This window comes from Tamandua tetradactyla, chromosome 6, assembly GCF_023851605.1.
Source record: "Tamandua tetradactyla isolate mTamTet1 chromosome 6, mTamTet1.pri, whole genome shotgun sequence".
NCBI lineage: Eukaryota > Metazoa > Chordata > Mammalia > Pilosa > Myrmecophagidae > Tamandua > Tamandua tetradactyla.
The window spans coordinates 25,116,335-25,132,611 of record NC_135332.1 but is presented as its reverse complement, the minus strand read 5'-3'; the positions used below and the strand labels follow the sequence as shown (position 1 = coordinate 25,132,611).

At 54.6% G+C, this 16,277-nt stretch overlaps 3 protein-coding genes across 6 annotated transcripts in view; 1 reads left to right on the top strand and 2 right to left on the bottom strand.

The window, feature by feature from the left end:
• Nucleotides 1-30: 30 nt before the first annotated feature.
• KAT2A (lysine acetyltransferase 2A) lies at nt 31-7,986 on the bottom strand. 2 transcript variants are annotated; one of them, XM_077164369.1, is made up of 18 exons: nt 7,590-7,986; nt 7,328-7,451; nt 6,837-6,982; nt 6,647-6,736; nt 6,199-6,380; nt 5,913-6,104; nt 4,917-5,023; nt 4,221-4,331; nt 3,998-4,137; nt 3,691-3,899; nt 3,362-3,488; nt 2,345-2,455; nt 1,822-1,965; nt 1,424-1,538; nt 1,261-1,297; nt 1,116-1,179; nt 892-976; nt 31-775 (listed from the first exon to the last, which is right to left on the bottom strand). In XM_077164369.1, the coding sequence occupies exons 1-18, from the start codon at nt 7,926-7,928 to the stop codon at nt 582-584; spliced, it is 2,517 nt and encodes an 838-aa protein (XP_077020484.1). In that variant the 5' UTR covers nt 7,929-7,986; the 3' UTR covers nt 31-581. The 2 variants fall into 2 exon arrangements, with proteins under 2 accessions (XP_077020484.1, XP_077020485.1); XM_077164370.1 differs by having other exon boundaries at nt 3,998-4,134.
• Nucleotides 7,987-9,105: 1,119 nt separating this feature from the next.
• HSPB9 (heat shock protein family B (small) member 9) lies at nt 9,106-9,666 on the top strand. The gene has a single exon (XM_077164375.1). It carries the CDS (start codon nt 9,160-9,162, stop codon nt 9,637-9,639), a length of 480 nt encoding a protein of 159 aa, XP_077020490.1. The 5' UTR covers nt 9,106-9,159; the 3' UTR covers nt 9,640-9,666.
• An 835-nt stretch (nt 9,667-10,501) lies between these two features.
• Nucleotides 10,502-16,277, bottom strand: part of RAB5C (RAB5C, member RAS oncogene family) — a 32,982-nt gene continuing 27,206 nt past the window's right edge. For 2 of the 3 annotated variants that reach the window (XM_077164372.1, XM_077164373.1), the window contains 5 exons: nt 14,938-15,191; nt 13,277-13,428; nt 12,883-13,005; nt 11,924-12,017; nt 10,502-11,391 (listed from right to left, as the gene is read on the bottom strand). In XM_077164372.1, the coding sequence (XP_077020487.1) occupies nt 11,276-11,391; nt 11,924-12,017; nt 12,883-13,005; nt 13,277-13,428; nt 14,938-15,103 (651 nt within the window). In that variant the 5' untranslated portion in view covers nt 15,104-15,191 and the 3' untranslated portion in view covers nt 10,502-11,275. Of the gene's footprint in view, nt 11,392-11,923; nt 12,018-12,882; nt 13,006-13,276; nt 13,429-14,937; nt 15,192-15,482; nt 15,609-16,277 lie in introns of those variants that run through there. The other variant, XM_077164374.1, reaches the window with a different exon arrangement.

Genomic DNA, 16,277 nt, shown 5'->3' with positions numbered 1-16,277 from the left:
CGGGGGGGCTACATGGAAGAAACAAGCACACACAAGAAAAAAAAAAACTTTATTGTTCCCTTCAACGGAATAATGGCAGGGATGATGGTCCCCCTGCCCCCCACCCCTGGGGGACAGACTGACAGATAACAGTGCAAGGGGAGGCATGGCTCCTCAGCAGGGGTGGAACTTCCAACCCCTGAAGCCCACCTACCCAAACTAAAATAAGCAGTCTTGGCCACTGAGGAAACAGCTGACCTGAGCCAGGCGGAGAACCCAAACTCCAAAGCTCTGAGGGGCCCAGGGCGGGACCCACCGAAGCTGGGCAAGGTACGTTCCTCTGCCCCAGTCACGCAAAAGGGGCGGGGCCCCAGACCCAGGGGACCCCACCCCAAGGTGAGACACAGTGAAGGGAGGGAGAGCTGCAGGCTTGGGGGTGCCTGAGGGTCCCAGAAGGTGGGAGCAGGGGCTGTATTGGGGGGCCCCTGGCTGGAGTGTCTCAAGCTGACAGTCAGGGACCTGGAGCCAGGGGACCCCTAGGTACCAAAGAAGAATCCGGGGCTGGGGGAGCCCCAGGTCAGGGCTGCCACTGAAGCCGGGGACTACTTGTCAATGAGTCCCCCCTCCTTGAGCTTGAAGTAGAAGAACTTCTCCAGGGCGCTGGCGCAGCGGCAGTACTCGCTGTCTGGGGGGTTGTACTCGCGGCAGTTGGCGATGACCCGCTGCAGGTCGGCCACAAAGAGCTTCCGGGTCACATAATAGCGGCTCCGCAGCCGCTCGGTCATCGTCTTCAGGTCTGGGACAGCAGGAGAGAAGGGACACACCCCTAAGAGGCTGAGGGGAGGGGCTGGGGCCCAGGGAAGGCCAGAGGGAATGTGGAGCTGGAGGCAGAAGGAACGGGTCTGTCCTCACCAATGGGGAAGCGGATGACCTCGTAGTAGTCAGGGGCCTCCGACTTCTTGACAGGCTCCATGAAGGGCCAGGCACTGGGGTGTGACTGGAGAGGAGAGCGGAGCTGGGGGACAGGCCCACCGCGCCCCATGCCCAGCCCCCCAGGTGACCACCCAACCTCAGACAGGGTCATAAAGCTGCTGCCACTGTCATGGAGCCCCCAGAAAGGAACCTGGTCTCCCCACCTTGATCTGGGCCAGCAAATTTTTGAGGGTTGTATAGAGCTGATCAGGGTCCTTTAGCTCCTTCCTGGGGGACGAAAGAGGCCAGGTCTGAGGCTCCTGGCCCTCTGCCTCGCCCCAACACCTGCTCCCCCAATACAACACTCACCCCTTCTCCTTCCCCAATGGCTTCCAGCCTGTCTCTCCTGCAAAGTGGGTGTGGGGAGAACATGCGTAAGAAGGCTGTCCACCCCCACAAGCAGTGTGCCCCCCACCCCCTTAGCCAGCCCAAGACCCCCGTCCTCCACCCCGCAGCGAGACCGTGCACTCACGGATGCCAGGGACACTCTCCACAGGGATCTGCCTCACGCCCTCCTTGAAGCAGCTGAGCCCGGGGTAGACCTTGCGGATCTGGGCCTGTTTGCGTTCTATCAACTTCTTGATGATCTGAGGGGAGGAAGGGTCTGAGGGGCTCACACCAGCCCTGGCAACCACCCTCCCAGGGCCACTGTCAACCTGTTGTGAGAACACCAAGGCTGCCCCCATCATTGAATCCAGGTGCCCCCCTTCCCAAGCACCCCCCAAGAGACAGAGCAGGACCCAAGGCTGTGGCCCCCCGCCCCCAACAAGCACCCGCACACACATGAGGTCCAGGTCCACACATGTGCACATTCACAAAAAGCCCCACTGACACGAAGCGTGCATCCATGCACGCACACAAACACACAACCTCCTTCTGCTTCTTGATGATGTGGGACAGCTCCGTGTACGGGATGCGGGGGTTCAGCTCACACTCCATCAGCGTCGCACCTTCGTAGTCCTTGATGTAGCCCAGATAGCGGCTCTTGGGCACCTTGATGTCCTTGGAGAATCCCTGGAGGTTGACAATTACCACCCAATCCATCAGCAAGTGTCTTCCAACTTTCCCAGCCTCTCGCCCCAGGGGCACTTGCGAGGTGGCGGGCCCGCTCTTGGGGCACCTGACAAAGTGCTCTGCTCAATGAACCTGTCCCTGGCAAAGACGCAGGTCAGCTGCCCCCTCTCGACTCACACCCCTATAGCCTCTGCGTCGTCCAGCCTGCCCTCCACCCGGGCAGCAGCAGAAGGGAGGAAGATGGGTGCAAAGACTTCCCACACGTGGTGGGTGGCATATGGGGCATGAAGGGACTCCTACTCCATCCACACCACGGGACTGGACAGAATAACTTCTGGCCCCAGGCAGTGGGCAGGCATGGGGTGAGGCCCAGGGTCACCTGCTTTTTGAAGTAACCAATGGCGTACTCATCGGCGTAGGTGAGGAAGTAGAGAATGTTGTGTTTGATGTGATACTCTTTCAGGTGATTCATCAGGTGAGTGCCATAGCCCTGCAGGGAGAGGGAGGGCCAGGCTCACTAGGGACGAGGGGCGGGCCAGTGGCGGGGAGGTCGCAGGCAGGCCCAGACAGGAGGGGGCAGATTGGAAAGGAGGCAGGGAAGGTGACAGGACAGAGGAAGGGGAGTGGATGGGGCCAGAAGTAAAGGGCACAGGATTTCTGAGAGCTTACTCTGGGCCAGGTACCTGGCTCAGCACTTCACAGATCGATTCTCAAGTTAAGCCACGAGGTAGGTACCGTTACCTCCACTTTACAGAAGAGAAAGCAGAAACTCAGCTATGTTAGCAAATGCGTCCAAGGTCAGGCGGCCAGCCACGGCAGAGCCAGGATCCAAACCCAGGAAGCCGATTCCAAACCAGGAAGCTGCTGTCCGCAGGCAACACAGGCCCAGTCCCTGGGCCTTGGGATTATGGGGGAGGGGGAATCACGAGGGGCCTGCTAACCACAGCATCTGAACCCTGTAGAGGCACCCTGTCTCCCACATGTCAGGACCAAGGAGTCACCTCACGGTCTTTGGGGTCAGGCAGACGTGGGTTATGTAAAACAGAACGAGGGACGCTACTAGTGGACAGAGGGCAGTTAATGATGAGGATCCAGGGCTATCACCTGCTATTAATTCACTAATGTATGCAAATATTCTTGCGATAAAGAAAACACAAGTTCATCGAAAAGTGTTGCTGGGCTCTGTGGGTCTACAGGTGTTTTTTCTTAGTCTGCAGTTGTCAGAAGCATCACTGCCACCTTGTGGGGAAGTGAGGAACTACGGGCTGCTAAAAGAGCTCTTCAAACTCAAAAGGGTTGGGGGGCTGCTGATCACACATCCTGCTGCTGTAACCCGGTCCAAATTCAGAAGCAGGAGGTGGGATGGGACGGGTGGTGGAATGGGGCCAGGGCTCACCTTGACCTGCTCATTTGAGGTGACAGCACAGAAGACAATCTCCGTGAAGCCCTGGGTGGGAAACATGCGGAAGCAGATCCCACCGATGACCCGCCCGTCCTTGATCAAGGCCAGGGTCTTGTGCTTCCTGAGGGAGAGGGAGCATGTCACAGATCCGCGGTATCCCCCAAATGCTCCCTGACCCCACAGCCCTAGGGGTCTGAGCTGGACTCAGGGTTGGAAACTGAGGAGTAAGAATTGCCAAAGGTTGGAGGAAGAGGCCTGGGGATGGGTGGAGAGGTCCTGGAGGTGTGGTGGTGCCCTGGGGCTCAGGCTCTCCGGGGACGCACGGGTCAAAGACGAGGCGGGCAATATACTCCTTGGGCATGCGCGGCAGCTGGTGGGAGAAGACGTTCTGCAGCCCCACGAGCCAGAGCAATACGCGCCGGTTGGCCTTGGGCGTTAGCGAGTTGCCAATGACATGGAACTCGATGATGCCGCGGCGCTCCTCCAGGCGGGCAGTCTCATCCCGGGCTGCATTGGCTGACAGCAGGCTGGTCTAGAAAGCAGAGGAGAGGCGGTGAGCAGCGTCTCGGGATGCTGAGGAGACCCTCTCCCACCCACTAACTGAGGGGCCAGCCAAGTCGGGTTTCCCACCTCGGGCCCCAGCATAGCGGCAGGGTCAGTGATGGTCAGCATGACCTCATTGACCAGCTCCATGGGGATGTCGCCCATCACACGGAGCCGCTTGGCATCCTCCAGGGTCAGGTTCTCTGGGAGCTTCCTCTTCTCACCTGCTGGGGAGATTGGCAAGGTCACCCAGCGAGAGAGGTTGGAGGAGGGGTGGATGAGGGTCAGAGTTCAGGAGTCAAGTACCCACCTGGCATGGGCTCAGCCCCTCCAGAATCCAGGCTCAGGGAGTTGTTGCTGCCCCCACCCATGGTGGGGCTGAAAATGGGGGTGCTGGGAACAACCGCCGCACTGACAGTGGCTGAGAGAGAGAGGTAAAACTCAGGGGGTTGGAGCTGGAGGTACAAGGAGGTCTCTCAAATGGATCCAGGCCCTCTGTGAATGTGAAAACCTTGTGTCTGATGCTCCTTTTAGCTACTATATCAACAGAAGAGCAGAACATATAGAATAAAAATAAATAATAGGGGGGAACAAATGTTAAAATAAATTTAGTTTGAAATGCTAGTGGTAAATGAAAGCAAGGGGTAAGGAGTATAGTATGTATAATCTTTTTTTTTCTCTATTATCGTTTCATTTCTTTTTCTGTTGTCTTTTTATTTCTTTTTCTAAATTGATGCAAATGTTCTAAGAAATGATGAATATGCAACTATGTGATGATATTAAGAATTACTGATTGTATATGTAGAATGGAATGATATCTTAATGTTTTGTTTGTTAATTTTTTTTAATTAATAAAAGACGTTAAAAAAAAAAATGGATCCAGGCCCTCTGAACCCCAATTAAGCCCCCCTGGGATTTCTGCCCTGCTGCCATTCCCAGAAGCACCCCGTGCCCTGGGAGGCTTGGCTCAGTCAGGAGGGCCAAGCAGGGCCACAGTAGCACATACCCGGCCGGGGCACTAGCTGTGTTCCCTCTGATGGGGGCATGGTGAAGCCTGACTCCCAGATGGGCGAGTTGACCCCGTAGATCTCCTCCTCCAGCATGGATAGGAATCTGTGGGAGGGCACAGTCTGTTCTACCACTCTTCCCTCTGACCAAGGGTGGAGCCCTAGGCCAGGCACCAAAGGGGCAGGAGGCAGGTGAGAGAGACAGACCCTGATCTCAGGGAGCTTGGAGTCTGAAAGGAGAAAGCCTCTGCCTTCTGGGAACCCCTAGTCTGAGGAGGGAGGTGCAGTACACTGCCTTCTGGGAGTCCCCATCAAAGGTGGAAGATGGGCACATCTAGGACAGAGGTCAAAGGGCCCACTCCCTGCCCTGATGTGCAGCACAGGGAGGCAGGGTCCAAGCTGATGCCACTCTAGGCTGTGTGGCCAGGCAGGGCACCAAGCCACCCTGAACCTCAAACTCCTCGCTGTCAACACAGGACTCAGAGGCTGCCCCTTCCAGTCACTTTATTCTCCCCTGACAGCAGAAGGGGCATGAGAGGGTCAGGATTAGAAAGTAAAGACTTCTTAAACAGGGGAGTTGTGAGGCAGGTTTAAAATGGGAGGAAGGTGTGGCAGAAGGGGGGAACGTGTTACAGAAAGGACTAGAACAGGGATTGAAGTTTCACCTCAAGTGTAAGCTCTGGTTTCTTGGAGTGCTGTGGTAGGAAGGACTCTGAGGCTGTGTCCAGGCCCCGTGGGAAACAATGAGTAATGTCTATCCTGGGTGCAGGAGGGGGAGCATTAACACTGTGCCATGTACCTGCTATCCCCACACAAGCACATGCAAAGGCAAATACTAGCAAGTTGCATCTGGGCTGTGGGCAAGTCTGCCCAGTAAACATCCAGAGCCCAGAAGGCCCATGGAGGGAGAGGAGGGGCCAATCTCGGAAGCCTTCCTGGAGAAGAGGGAATAACAGCAAAGGTGCAGAATCCTGATGGGCCAGAACAAGCCTTACTTGGGGAAGTGAGTGAGGATCAGGGTCCTCTTCTCGGGCACCAGCTTGTCCTTCTCCACTCGGAACTTCTCCAGCAGCTGCCGGCGAGTAACGGTGAAGATGGAGCGGAGGAGGCTTCGCCCAAAGACGTGGGTGGTCTCATAACGGGGGAGGCTATCGCAGCTCTGGGGCACGTGGCAGTAACAGAGCCATCTGCAGGGGACGGATGCGGCAGGTGAAAAGAGAAACCATGGACTCTAGACTGGGCCTACACACTTTCCCCCAGGCTGCCTCTGGCTGGGCCTACCTGGTGTAATTGACCTTGTAGGTGGCTACATCCTCAGCCTGGGACCTCTGCCGAAACTGGGCAGGTGTCTCAAGCTTCCAGTAGTTAAGGCAGAGCAGGAACATCTTTGAGAGCTCGAACATCGTCTGCCGCTCCCGGGGAGCCAGGTGGCTGAACTTGTACTGCACAAAGTTGAGCACCCCCTGGGAAGGCGGTAAACAAACAGGGGACACCGCCTGAGCACCCAGCAGGTGCTCCCCGAGGGCAGGGACAAGGCTCTCCTTTCACTCTGGGGCTTTCTGCAAAGAGAAATTATGCCCACCCCTCAGCCCTGAGATTAGCACAAAATCTCCTTTCTTCTCTGAACCTCTTCCCTGTACTCAGTTGGAGAAGCATGCAGAGCACAGGCTCCCCACTCCTCCAAGCTGTCACCCCTCCCATTCTCCTCTTACCACTTTCTCCATGCTACCTGCTCAATATTAGGCTTCTCAAATGGAGGGCTGCCCAGGGAGCCCTCCACCACAGGCCGGGTCATCTGCAGGATGCATTTCCGCAGGAGCTGGAGGGAGGGGAAGGGGGAGTACGGGTCAGCAGAGCTCAGAGCTGCAGAACCCCCTCGCCTCATTTCACACACACTCTCTCATCCGGAGGAAGCTCACCTTGAAGAGGTAGAAATACACCTGCTTGGTGTCCGTGTCCTCCTCCTTGTGAACAGACATGAACAGGTTCTCCACATCTACGACCATCCCCAGCAGCCGGTTAATCTCATCCTCAGACACATTCTCCAGGTGGGACACATGGTCCGCTACGAAAAGGACAGGTGGGAGAATTGGGAGCAATGGGAAGAAGAGATTAACAGGGACTTCCTAGCCCTCTTCATAGCCAGCCAAAATACACCTTCAGCCCCTCCAACTAGTCTCTCCAAAGAGACTGACTGCACCTGTGTCGGCCCTGGGGAGGCCCCTTGCCCCTCCTGGACTGGCAGATTTCCCTTCTCCTCCTTTGAGGTATACCCACTCCCAACCCCATCCCTCTTTAGGAGACATCTTTGGTTTTTCAGAGATGAGTCTTTGTGGCACTTGAGTTAATCTGTCCAAGCAGGACCCAGCAGCATCTCTGTCCCCAGGTATAAGGGCGCTGCCGGCCTTACCCAAGGGGTGCTCACAGCTGCGGCACAGCTCACTCAGGTTGGCGGCTGGCTGCTGCAGGTCCATGCGGGGTGCAGTGGGGGGCTTGGGGTTTTTCCAGCCATTACATTTGCAGGTCTCATTGGCCTGGCGATAGAATTATCAGTCATTGACCCGGCATCCCGGGGCAAGGAACCACTCCCCGGCCAGAGCCTTGCATCCACACGCATCGGAGGCCCTGGATGCCCCGAGCCCCGCCCCTTTCGCCCCAGGCCCCGCCCCCACCTTGCAAGCAGAGAAGACCCCTAGCTTCTCAAGCTTCTTGGCGCGCGGCAGCCCCCGGACTTGCGCTTTCCTCTGGCTGGCGCGTTGCTGCTGGCTCAGACCAGGTCGAGCCGGATCTCCCCCGCTCCCGGTCCCCCCACTTCCTACCCCGGGCCCCCCAGTCCCTGTACTCCCAGCTGGGGTTGCAACTGGGACCGGGACTGGTGCCGGAGTGGGAGCCGGAGCCGGGGTCGAAGCTGGGCTGGGGGCAGGAGTCGGAGTTGGGGCAGGGGCTGGGGATTGATGGGGACGGGGCTGCGCAGCCGGGGTCGGGGTCGGGGCCTGGGAAGGTTCCGCCATGGCCTGCCCCGCAGCGGAGCGCGGTGCGGCGCTCCCAGCCCTAGGGCCGCATGGGCAACCGGCGCTCAGTGCGCAGGCGCCACTGCCCCGGAGCATGATGGGAGTTGTAGTCGGCTATTGCCGCTCCGCTCTGCTACCAGGTTCCAGACTTTTCTGTCCTGTCTCTTGGTCCTCGACAGCCAGTTTAGGCCCGAGTGAGTAACCCAGATTGATCCCTCCTTCACTTCTAATTCCTCATGGAAGCTTCCGCGATAGTCAAGATTACTGTCCTCTTGGGGACAAGGAGGAGCATGCTACAAAACAGGAACCTGCCTGGGGGAATTGGGGAGCCCCAGTTCTATTTCTTGAGCTGTGTAGTCATGGCAGGGGTGATTTGCCTTTATTCATCAGTGGTACTCTTTTAGACACTTTTCTCTATGTATGTTTTCTTTCAGTAAAAAGAGTTCATTATAAAAATACAGAGCTCCAGAGGCATGGCTGCGGTCATAAAGAAGGCCGAGACAGGGATACGGTCTAGGTACAGCTGGACTCTCCCTCTCCAGACCGAGGGCAACTGGGGAACAGGGCCCCTGCCTTCATTTTTGTGTTCCCAGGGCCCAGCCCTTGGTCTCCCGCACCGTAGACTCCATGAATGGATGCTAAAAGAGGCAGAAGGAGGAGTCTGCCACCCGCACACCCTGGTCCGCACGAGAAACCATTGGAGCCATCAGGAAAAGGCAGGATGTGCAGAGAATGGAAGACCCTGGGAAGGTCACGCTCCGCAAGATCAGTCCTCTCCCCTTCAGGCCTTATTCTTAGAAGGCCAAGAGTGCCACCTTCCAGCCCAACGGCTCAATCTGCTCTCCTGTCCACGCCCCTGGCCGGTCCAGGCCAGAGTAACCGTGTGTGTAGCATCTTGTTGATCCATTTCAGTCACAGCCCGGCCGCCCAGAATCCCTGGCAGAGTGGGGGAGGACCCGAGGAAGGGGCAGGAGCGGGAGCTCCAAGGCGGTCCACCTGAACCTCAGAGGCAGGACGTGCACAACTGACCCTGAGCTCTGCCAAGGCGACCCTCGCTGCAGAGGAGCCGAGATGTGCGGAAGCGAAGGGCACCGAGCTGGACAGAACTGAGGGGAGTAGAGGGGGGGAGCCACGCGCAGCCCCCCGGAGCCCCTCCCCTCTGGGGCATCCGCGCCTGTAGGCACGCCTGGAGCTCCGCGCTCGCGCCCCTGGACAGCAGTTGCTCAGTCGGATGCAGCGGGGCGGGAGCAGCCAGTCCAACGAGAACCAGGTGGCGTCCCGGCGCCCCAGCGTGGCCCTCGCTGAACAAAATCAGGGGGTCACGCTGCCGGTGCGGCTGCTCAGGGACGCCTCGGCAGCTGCGCAAGATGACCATGCAGAGGACGGCTTCCAGCTGAAGGTGGACGCCCACGGCTTCGCCCCTGAAGAACTGGTGGTGAGGGTGGACGGCCGATCCCTGACAGTGACTGGACATCAACAACTGGAGGGCAACGGCCCGGACGGGGCGGGCTACCGAATGGCGCGGAAGGTGCACCGGGAACTGCGTCTGCCGTCTGCCGTGGATCCAGCCTCCATGAGCTGCTGCCTGACACCCTCCGGCCGGCTGTGTTTCCGAGGCCAGGGCCCTTCACTGCCTTCTTCTGAAGCCCAAACTGGATCGTCCCCGAGACTCAGGGACCAGGGCTCTAAGAAGGATACTAACCTAGTCTGAGCCAGTAAACAGCCATGTTGCACAGTAGTCTTAGTGTCCGTGGTCTTTTCTGGGGATTGGGGTCAAAGGCAGGGTAGAGAGACTAGAGGCACAAGCCGAGGGATGCCAAGTGAAGGGCTCAGTCAGGCAGGCAGGAAAGGCACCTTATAAGGTGGTGGTCCACCAAGAATCACAGCCTCTGGGGCCTTGGGAGAAGTTGAAGAGGGCAGCACTGTTCACTGCCTGGACCAGCAGCCTCCAGCTTTCCACAGCAGAGAGCAGCAGCTCCAGCAGGGAGCAGCAGAGGGCTCAGAGGGCCCAAGAACCACCCGGCTCCAGAGCTAGTAGAGGTCCCTGAGACCAGGGAGGGTGTAGCTTGAGCCTGGGGTGTGGATGGGTGCTGTGGAGGACAGACATGGTGAGCGAAGCTAGCCACTGCAGCATTGGCCTAAAGATTAGTCCAGGATTCTAAAGACTATCGATGTTCCTTCCTCTTCAGGGATGAGGGTAAGACATAGTCCCTTATAGAGCACCCCCCCCCAAGCGGTTGCTTCTGGTGTTTCAGAGACCAAAATCTTCAAATACACAGTACATGTCATCCAGGTGTAATCAGGAGGGAAAAGCAATTGCAGGACCATGAACTTTGAACTTGGTGAGACTCAGCCCCATGTCAGTCTTACCCCTCCCCGCCCCATTGGAGCTGGTAACAGTAAGGGCCTCTTTCTCTTGGTTACCATGATCACCAATATCCCCTCATATTAGGGAAAAAACACACTTTTGTTTGATAAGATTCAGTGGTTCATTTTAAATTCACTTCAAGAAAATTCCAGAGGGCACGGTCTGATAAACTCTGCCAGAGAAAGACAAGGAAGACAAGTGCAAGGTCGATCGATCGGCTGACTATATTGACAAGATACTGATTGGTTACATGTTGAAGAAAACATACAATACAAAATACAGAAAAAGTTGGTTCCATCCCCTCCCACTCCCCCCCTTACCCACCCACCCCTGAATACTCATCATCGTGATTTGGTCAGAAGAGGGCTTCAAAGCCAGAGATCAGGGTGACCAAGGAGGGTGGGATGGGGGTGATGGTTCGTGGCTGTTTCGATAATTCATGTGAAAATTCACTGTGGTAATATGGTGCCTCTCCCTGCTCTGAAGAAGGGTAGGCTGCAGCCTGAGGTCAGCCAGCTGAGGGAAGAGCTTCCTCTCCCTTCCCTCACCCCTGTGGCCTTCCCCACCATGCCAAACCAAGCCCAAGGTAAGGATGGGGATGCTCTTGAAGAAGGAAAGGGAGGGTAACTGCTCCACCCCCTGCCCTCAGGTACATGGGTGGGGGGAACGGGAGCAGAGAGCTACTACCAGCAGAGGAAAAATGGGAGAGCAGTAAAAAGGGGAAGAAATGGGAAGAGCAGATCTTATATATTAAAAAAGTGACTTAAGACTTAAAATTGAATTAGTATTGTACAGAAAGGTGCGGGTGGAATAACTCACTCTGGCCTATGATCAAAAGTATATGGAGAAATCATGGTAGAGCCCTCCCCCTGCCCCCCACCCCAGTGGTGCCCGAGTCGTTAAATGCGATTGGTTAGAGTGGATTCCAGTCGGGTCATTCAGGCGGAGGAGGTGGGGGCAGTGGACAGGCAAGGGGGGCTCAGTTGCTGCAGCACTGGCTCCGGCTGGCTGGGTTGTTCTCTTGGAGGTCCACACCTCGGTTCCGGCCTGGAGCACCAGCTGTATTCTGGGGCTCGTTCTTGGGGAGCTTCTTAGCTGTTTAGGATAGGAGAAGAATGCATTTGAGAAGGAAGGGTACCCCAATACCCTCTTCCAGTTCCACCTGAGTAGAATTCTGGCCCTTAACTCCCTTATCAGTGATAACTTATTGAAGGCTTCCATGTGTCAGTTTTATGAGTGTTTCAGGGAACTGAGGCAGAGAGAGATGAAATAACTTGCCCAAGGCTACAGAATTAATTAAGTGGTAGAGTCAGGATATGAACCCCGCAAAGCTGATGAACTAAAAAATCCTAAGAAGTGAGTGGGGGCATAGTGATAGCAGTTTCTGAAATGGGCAGCGAGCTAAAGAGTCAGGGAATGAAATGTTGGACATTGTTCCAGGCAATAGGAACTTCTGGGGTGAATGACCTACATGTGGGAGTGAGATGAAAGAGAAACTTTTACCGGAGTATTAGAATGGTAAAAGACCAGTTGGTTAAGGAACCCCCCCGCAGACCTTCTATGGAACAGCAGGCAAACGATGGACATGTGGTGGTGCATGATGGGGAAGACACAAGAGGCAACCTACCTATTGCCATGAAAATTTCATTCACATTCATTGCGGTCTTTGCTGATGTCTCCATGAACAGCAAACTGTTGTCATCTGCATAGGCTTGTGCTTCCTGGTTTGGATGCAGGTGAGAAAGAGGGTGGGAGGGAAATGTTGGCAGCTGGCAGAGGCTGGGGCCCAAAATAGAAATCTTTCCTGATCACAGTAGAGACTGGCTGGACAAATGCAGGGGCTTTCCAGCTTAAGGCTCTCCACCTCTGGGTTCTCCCAGGTCATCTGCACCACACCCCCATTGCTCCACTCCCCCTACAGTCCTGGGAGCTCAGGAACATCAGCAGGTTTCTTTAGGTCCATTCTGTCTTCTCGCTCTTCAAAATTAGAAGGCTAGGAAATACTTCAAGACAAATACACTTGTGCATTTAGACAAAAGCATAGGGATGTGGTATTGACTACAACACCGTTTCCAATCTTTTGCTATTATAAAACACCTAGAAGTCCATCCGTACAGGACAGGTGAAAAATAAATTATGATAATTATACAGTATGTATAGCACACTCCCATCCTTGAAAAGAATTCACACATGTGAGTATTTCTGGAAAGAAAGAAATTGTGGGAACTGGGGGAAAGGGAGGCTGAGTTTCTTGTTGGAGGAGACTCAGATTTCATTCTATTTACCTTCTTGTACAGTTTAATATGTATTACAGGAACAAAGTATTACTTTTTCAATAAATTTAGTTAAAAGGACAGTTTATAAGAGAAAAATAAGCAAAGCTTCTGTTACACATAGACTCCACTGCCAAAGACAAAGAACCAGGAGAGACAGGTGACAATTTATCTTTAAGCCCAAGCTTGAGTCACAAGAGAAACAGATTGAAGCTCCCTGCTCCCTGCCAAAAGCCCCCCTGAGGAGCCTAGGGAAACCCAAGTGGAGGGGGCTTGCTTGCTCCTTCCCCACAAATCCTGTCCATCCTCCCACCTGGAATTCCACGGCTCTCTTGCTGGCCAGGTCTGCCTTGTTACCCGCGAGCGCAATGACGATGTTGGGGCTGGCCTGCCTCTGTAACTCCTTCACCCAATTCTTGGCCCGTGCAAATGTATCCTGAGGAGACAGAGCCAAGAAGTCAGGGGGACAGGGCGGCATTTTGCCAGGGCTGCTCACCAGAGAAGCTTCAGCTGGCATGGCCCAAGTGTCTAAGGCATTACCACCGAAAAATTCTGATGGGAGTCTAACACTCCCAAACAGTAGACCCGCCCACATCCCACCCAGGAATAGAGAGGGCCGAGGGGCCTGAAAAGGGAGCCTCTATAATCCAATTCCTGGGGCTCTGAGAACATGAAGGGCAAGGAAGAGAAGAAAGGCAGATCTTTACTGTGTTGGTGATGTCATAGACCACGATGGCAGCCTGGGCCCCCCGATAGTACATGGGGGCCAGGCTGTGATACCGCTCCTGTCCAGCTGTGTCCCAGATTTCAAACTTGACTGTTGTGTCATCTAAGCAGACAGTCTGTGTGAGGAAGGCCGCTGTAAGAGAGAAGGTGATGCTATTGGGCAAGAATGAGTTAGAGAAGCCACTGCCACATACTCTCACTGTTGTAACTAGGCTCTGGCATTTAAAAGTCTGCTGCTCAGATGGGCGCAGAAAAGCCCCTGGCCCAGGAGCCAAAGCAGGTGGAATTCACATTTTTAAGGATGTGTCCTGGGCAGATGGGAAGTGCACAAGCTTTGCAGATCCACCCTGGGCAAGGGCATGAAGAGAAGAGAAGCCAAATGTACTTGATTCCTTTCAGGACCACTCTCTGAAGAATGCAGCAAGGGGCAGGAGAGGAAAAGCCATGGGGTAACCTGGCCCTAAGCACTGCAGGGTCAATACATCCACTCTTCTTTTCCTCCTTCCTGCCTCCCCTCAGAAAAAACAGTCCAACTGGAAACTTCTCTGGTCCCTCAGGATACTCCAGTTCAGGGGTGTTGCTGACCTTTACTTTCCAGAGGACACGCTCACAAGCTTAACTATGCTGGGGAAGCCTAGAAGTACACACTGTGCCACTGCCAGGGTGAAGCTGGTGGCTGGCTTCCCACCTGCCCCTGCCACCTGCAGGCACTTTGACTAGCCACCCCCGGCTCTGACCCAGATACAGACCTGTGTGGCCACTCTGTGGTTTGACCTTCATGGAACAGAGTGACCTTCTGTTTTATCTGAGGAGGCAGGGGAACATGGGACGCTTGTGTCTATGCTTCAAAGAAGTTCCAGAGCTGGAACAGACCTGTGGGAGTCTCCTCTCCCTGGATCCAGCAGAGGATCCTGACAGCTCTAAGTGGAAAGCCTGCTTTCCTTGGTTCCCCTCCCCCAGTCCACTGAGGGATCTGGGGCACTTCCTCACTCCCCACTCTCAGCTCCTGACCTGAGTGCTGAGGAGGCAGCAGGGAGACTGCTGACAAAGCCCATTTTGTTTCTAGCTACTGGAAGCCTCCTACCAACCAAGAGGGTTAAGAAAGAATGACATGAGCCCAAGGACAGCCTTGGCCCCTCAAGGTCTGACCAGCCACTGAGGTAGGAGGCTGAGTCTCACATCCTAAATGCTGAGCACTGGGAAATCAATGACTTGCACTGAGCTCAAGAAAGGTCAGCTTCAAAACTGCCAACCAACTCTCCCAGTCACTACTCATCATCCCATTTCCCCATTCTGGAAGGAGGGAGGGGCCAGGGCAGATGTACTGTCTGTTACAATAGGAAGGACTCTCAGGGATCCATACTCAGCCTCTCCTTTCCGAGAGGCTGGGCCAAAGGGAAGATCTTGGCTGAAACCACACAAATAATAAAGAGGCCAGGATGAAAGCCAGGTCTTGAATTCCAGCTCCTTTTTACTAGCAAAGCTTCTTGGGATGTTCTTATATGGAGACCAGCTGTTGAATTTGATTCTAGGGCCAAGATGAGGCTGAGGTATGGCTGTCCTGGATGTAGTTAGTCTCCTCAATACCAAAGCATTTCTTTGGCCTCTCTGAGGTCATCCCTACTCCCCTGTGCCCACTTACCTCCAATTGTGCTCTCCTGGTATTCGTGGAATTGCCCCTTGACGAAGCGAAGGACAAGGCTGGATTTGCCTACTGCAGACTCCCCCAGCAGGACCAGCTTAAACTGGCAGATCTTGTTCCCAGCAGCTGGTCCGTTGGGTCGTGCTGCACCTCCCCGACCCGCCATGGCCCGTCCCGCTGTAGTGGTACCAGTGAGCGTGGGGGCGGGGGCCGGTGCTATGCAAAGAGGCACTTAATGGGGAGGGGGTCTCCAACTGCAAGGGAAATTAGAAGTATGAGGTTATTTCAGAGACTGTCATATAGTGAGCCCTTCCTAAGTCACAAAGTTCTTTCCTTTAGCCCTCCCTGATGACTTGACTGATGGCCTCCCCTCACCCCAAAACTCGCCGCCCTCCAGAAGTCAGGAGAAGATCCCTAACTAGGCTGTATTACACATCTATTTGCTCTCCAGCCATCTGAGTGGTAAAGAAAAAGATGGTCTCTCAACTTAAGGCTCATGGCTCTAAGCAAACACTGACTTTCTGATCCCAAATCGATACACTCACAAACACATAAACACACAAAGGAGAGGAGTGGGCACATGCCGGCCCAGTGACAGTTTACAGGCTCCTTTCATTACAAAAAATGCCCAGGAAGATACTAGCATATAGGTCTATAAACAATGAACTAGCAGGCTGTTAATTAGGAGCAGAGCTTGCTTCTAAGCAGAGCCAGAGTGGGTGGGGCAATAGACAAGGGCACAGGGAGTCCCAGTAGAAAGTTCCTTAGATAAGGTGGTTGGCCAACCTCACGTGTACTCAGGGGCCAGGATCTGGCCACTGCAAGCTGCTATCAAAATAGCCCTTTTCTCCTGTTATCTTCAGAAGGACTAACTGACTTTCTTATTTTGGGGCTGGATTGTGCGCCTCTGTGCCTCTGGAATAACAGCAAGATTTCACTCTCTTGCCCTGAGCCTTTTCTCCCTAACTTTTGATCAGCCATAAGTCTCACACACATTAAAAAACAAAACACAAACAAAAGCAAACACACACTGAAGCCAGAGCTCTGCTGGCATTCAGATCAGCTGCCAACTTTCCCTTTTAAATAGAGGGCTCACTTTCATATTCTCTACTGGCAGAAGTGGGAGTGACAGAGGGGAAGAAAAAAAAGGGGAGGTGCGGGAGGAGGGCAGAGACATCCACAGGACACCAAGACCTGTGCCACCAGTAGCTGGTATTCCAGGAATACTAACATCTTAGTCACAGTTAGTGATAGCTTCAGAAGTCACAAACTTTTTCTTTTCTTTTCTTTTCCTTTTTTAAGATTTAGAACTGAAAAGAAAGATGAGGACTCTATCTCCA

Coding starts and splice junctions, on each gene's coding strand:
- HSPB9 (XM_077164375.1), top strand. CDS start 9,160: ATGCAGCGGGGCGGGAGCAGCCAGTCCAACGAGAACCAGGTGGCGTCC.
- KAT2A (XM_077164369.1), bottom strand. CDS start 7,928: ATGGCGGAACCTTCCCAGGCCCCGACCCCGACCCCGGCTGCGCAGCCC. Junction 6,737..6,836: donor TGTATTTCTACCTCTTCAAG/GTGAGCTTCCTC, acceptor CCCTCCCTCCAG/CTCCTGCGGAAATGCATCCT. Junction 4,138..4,220: donor AGGGGCTGAGCCCATGCCAG/GTGGGTACTTGA, acceptor CAATCTCCCCAG/CAGGTGAGAAGAGGAAGCTC.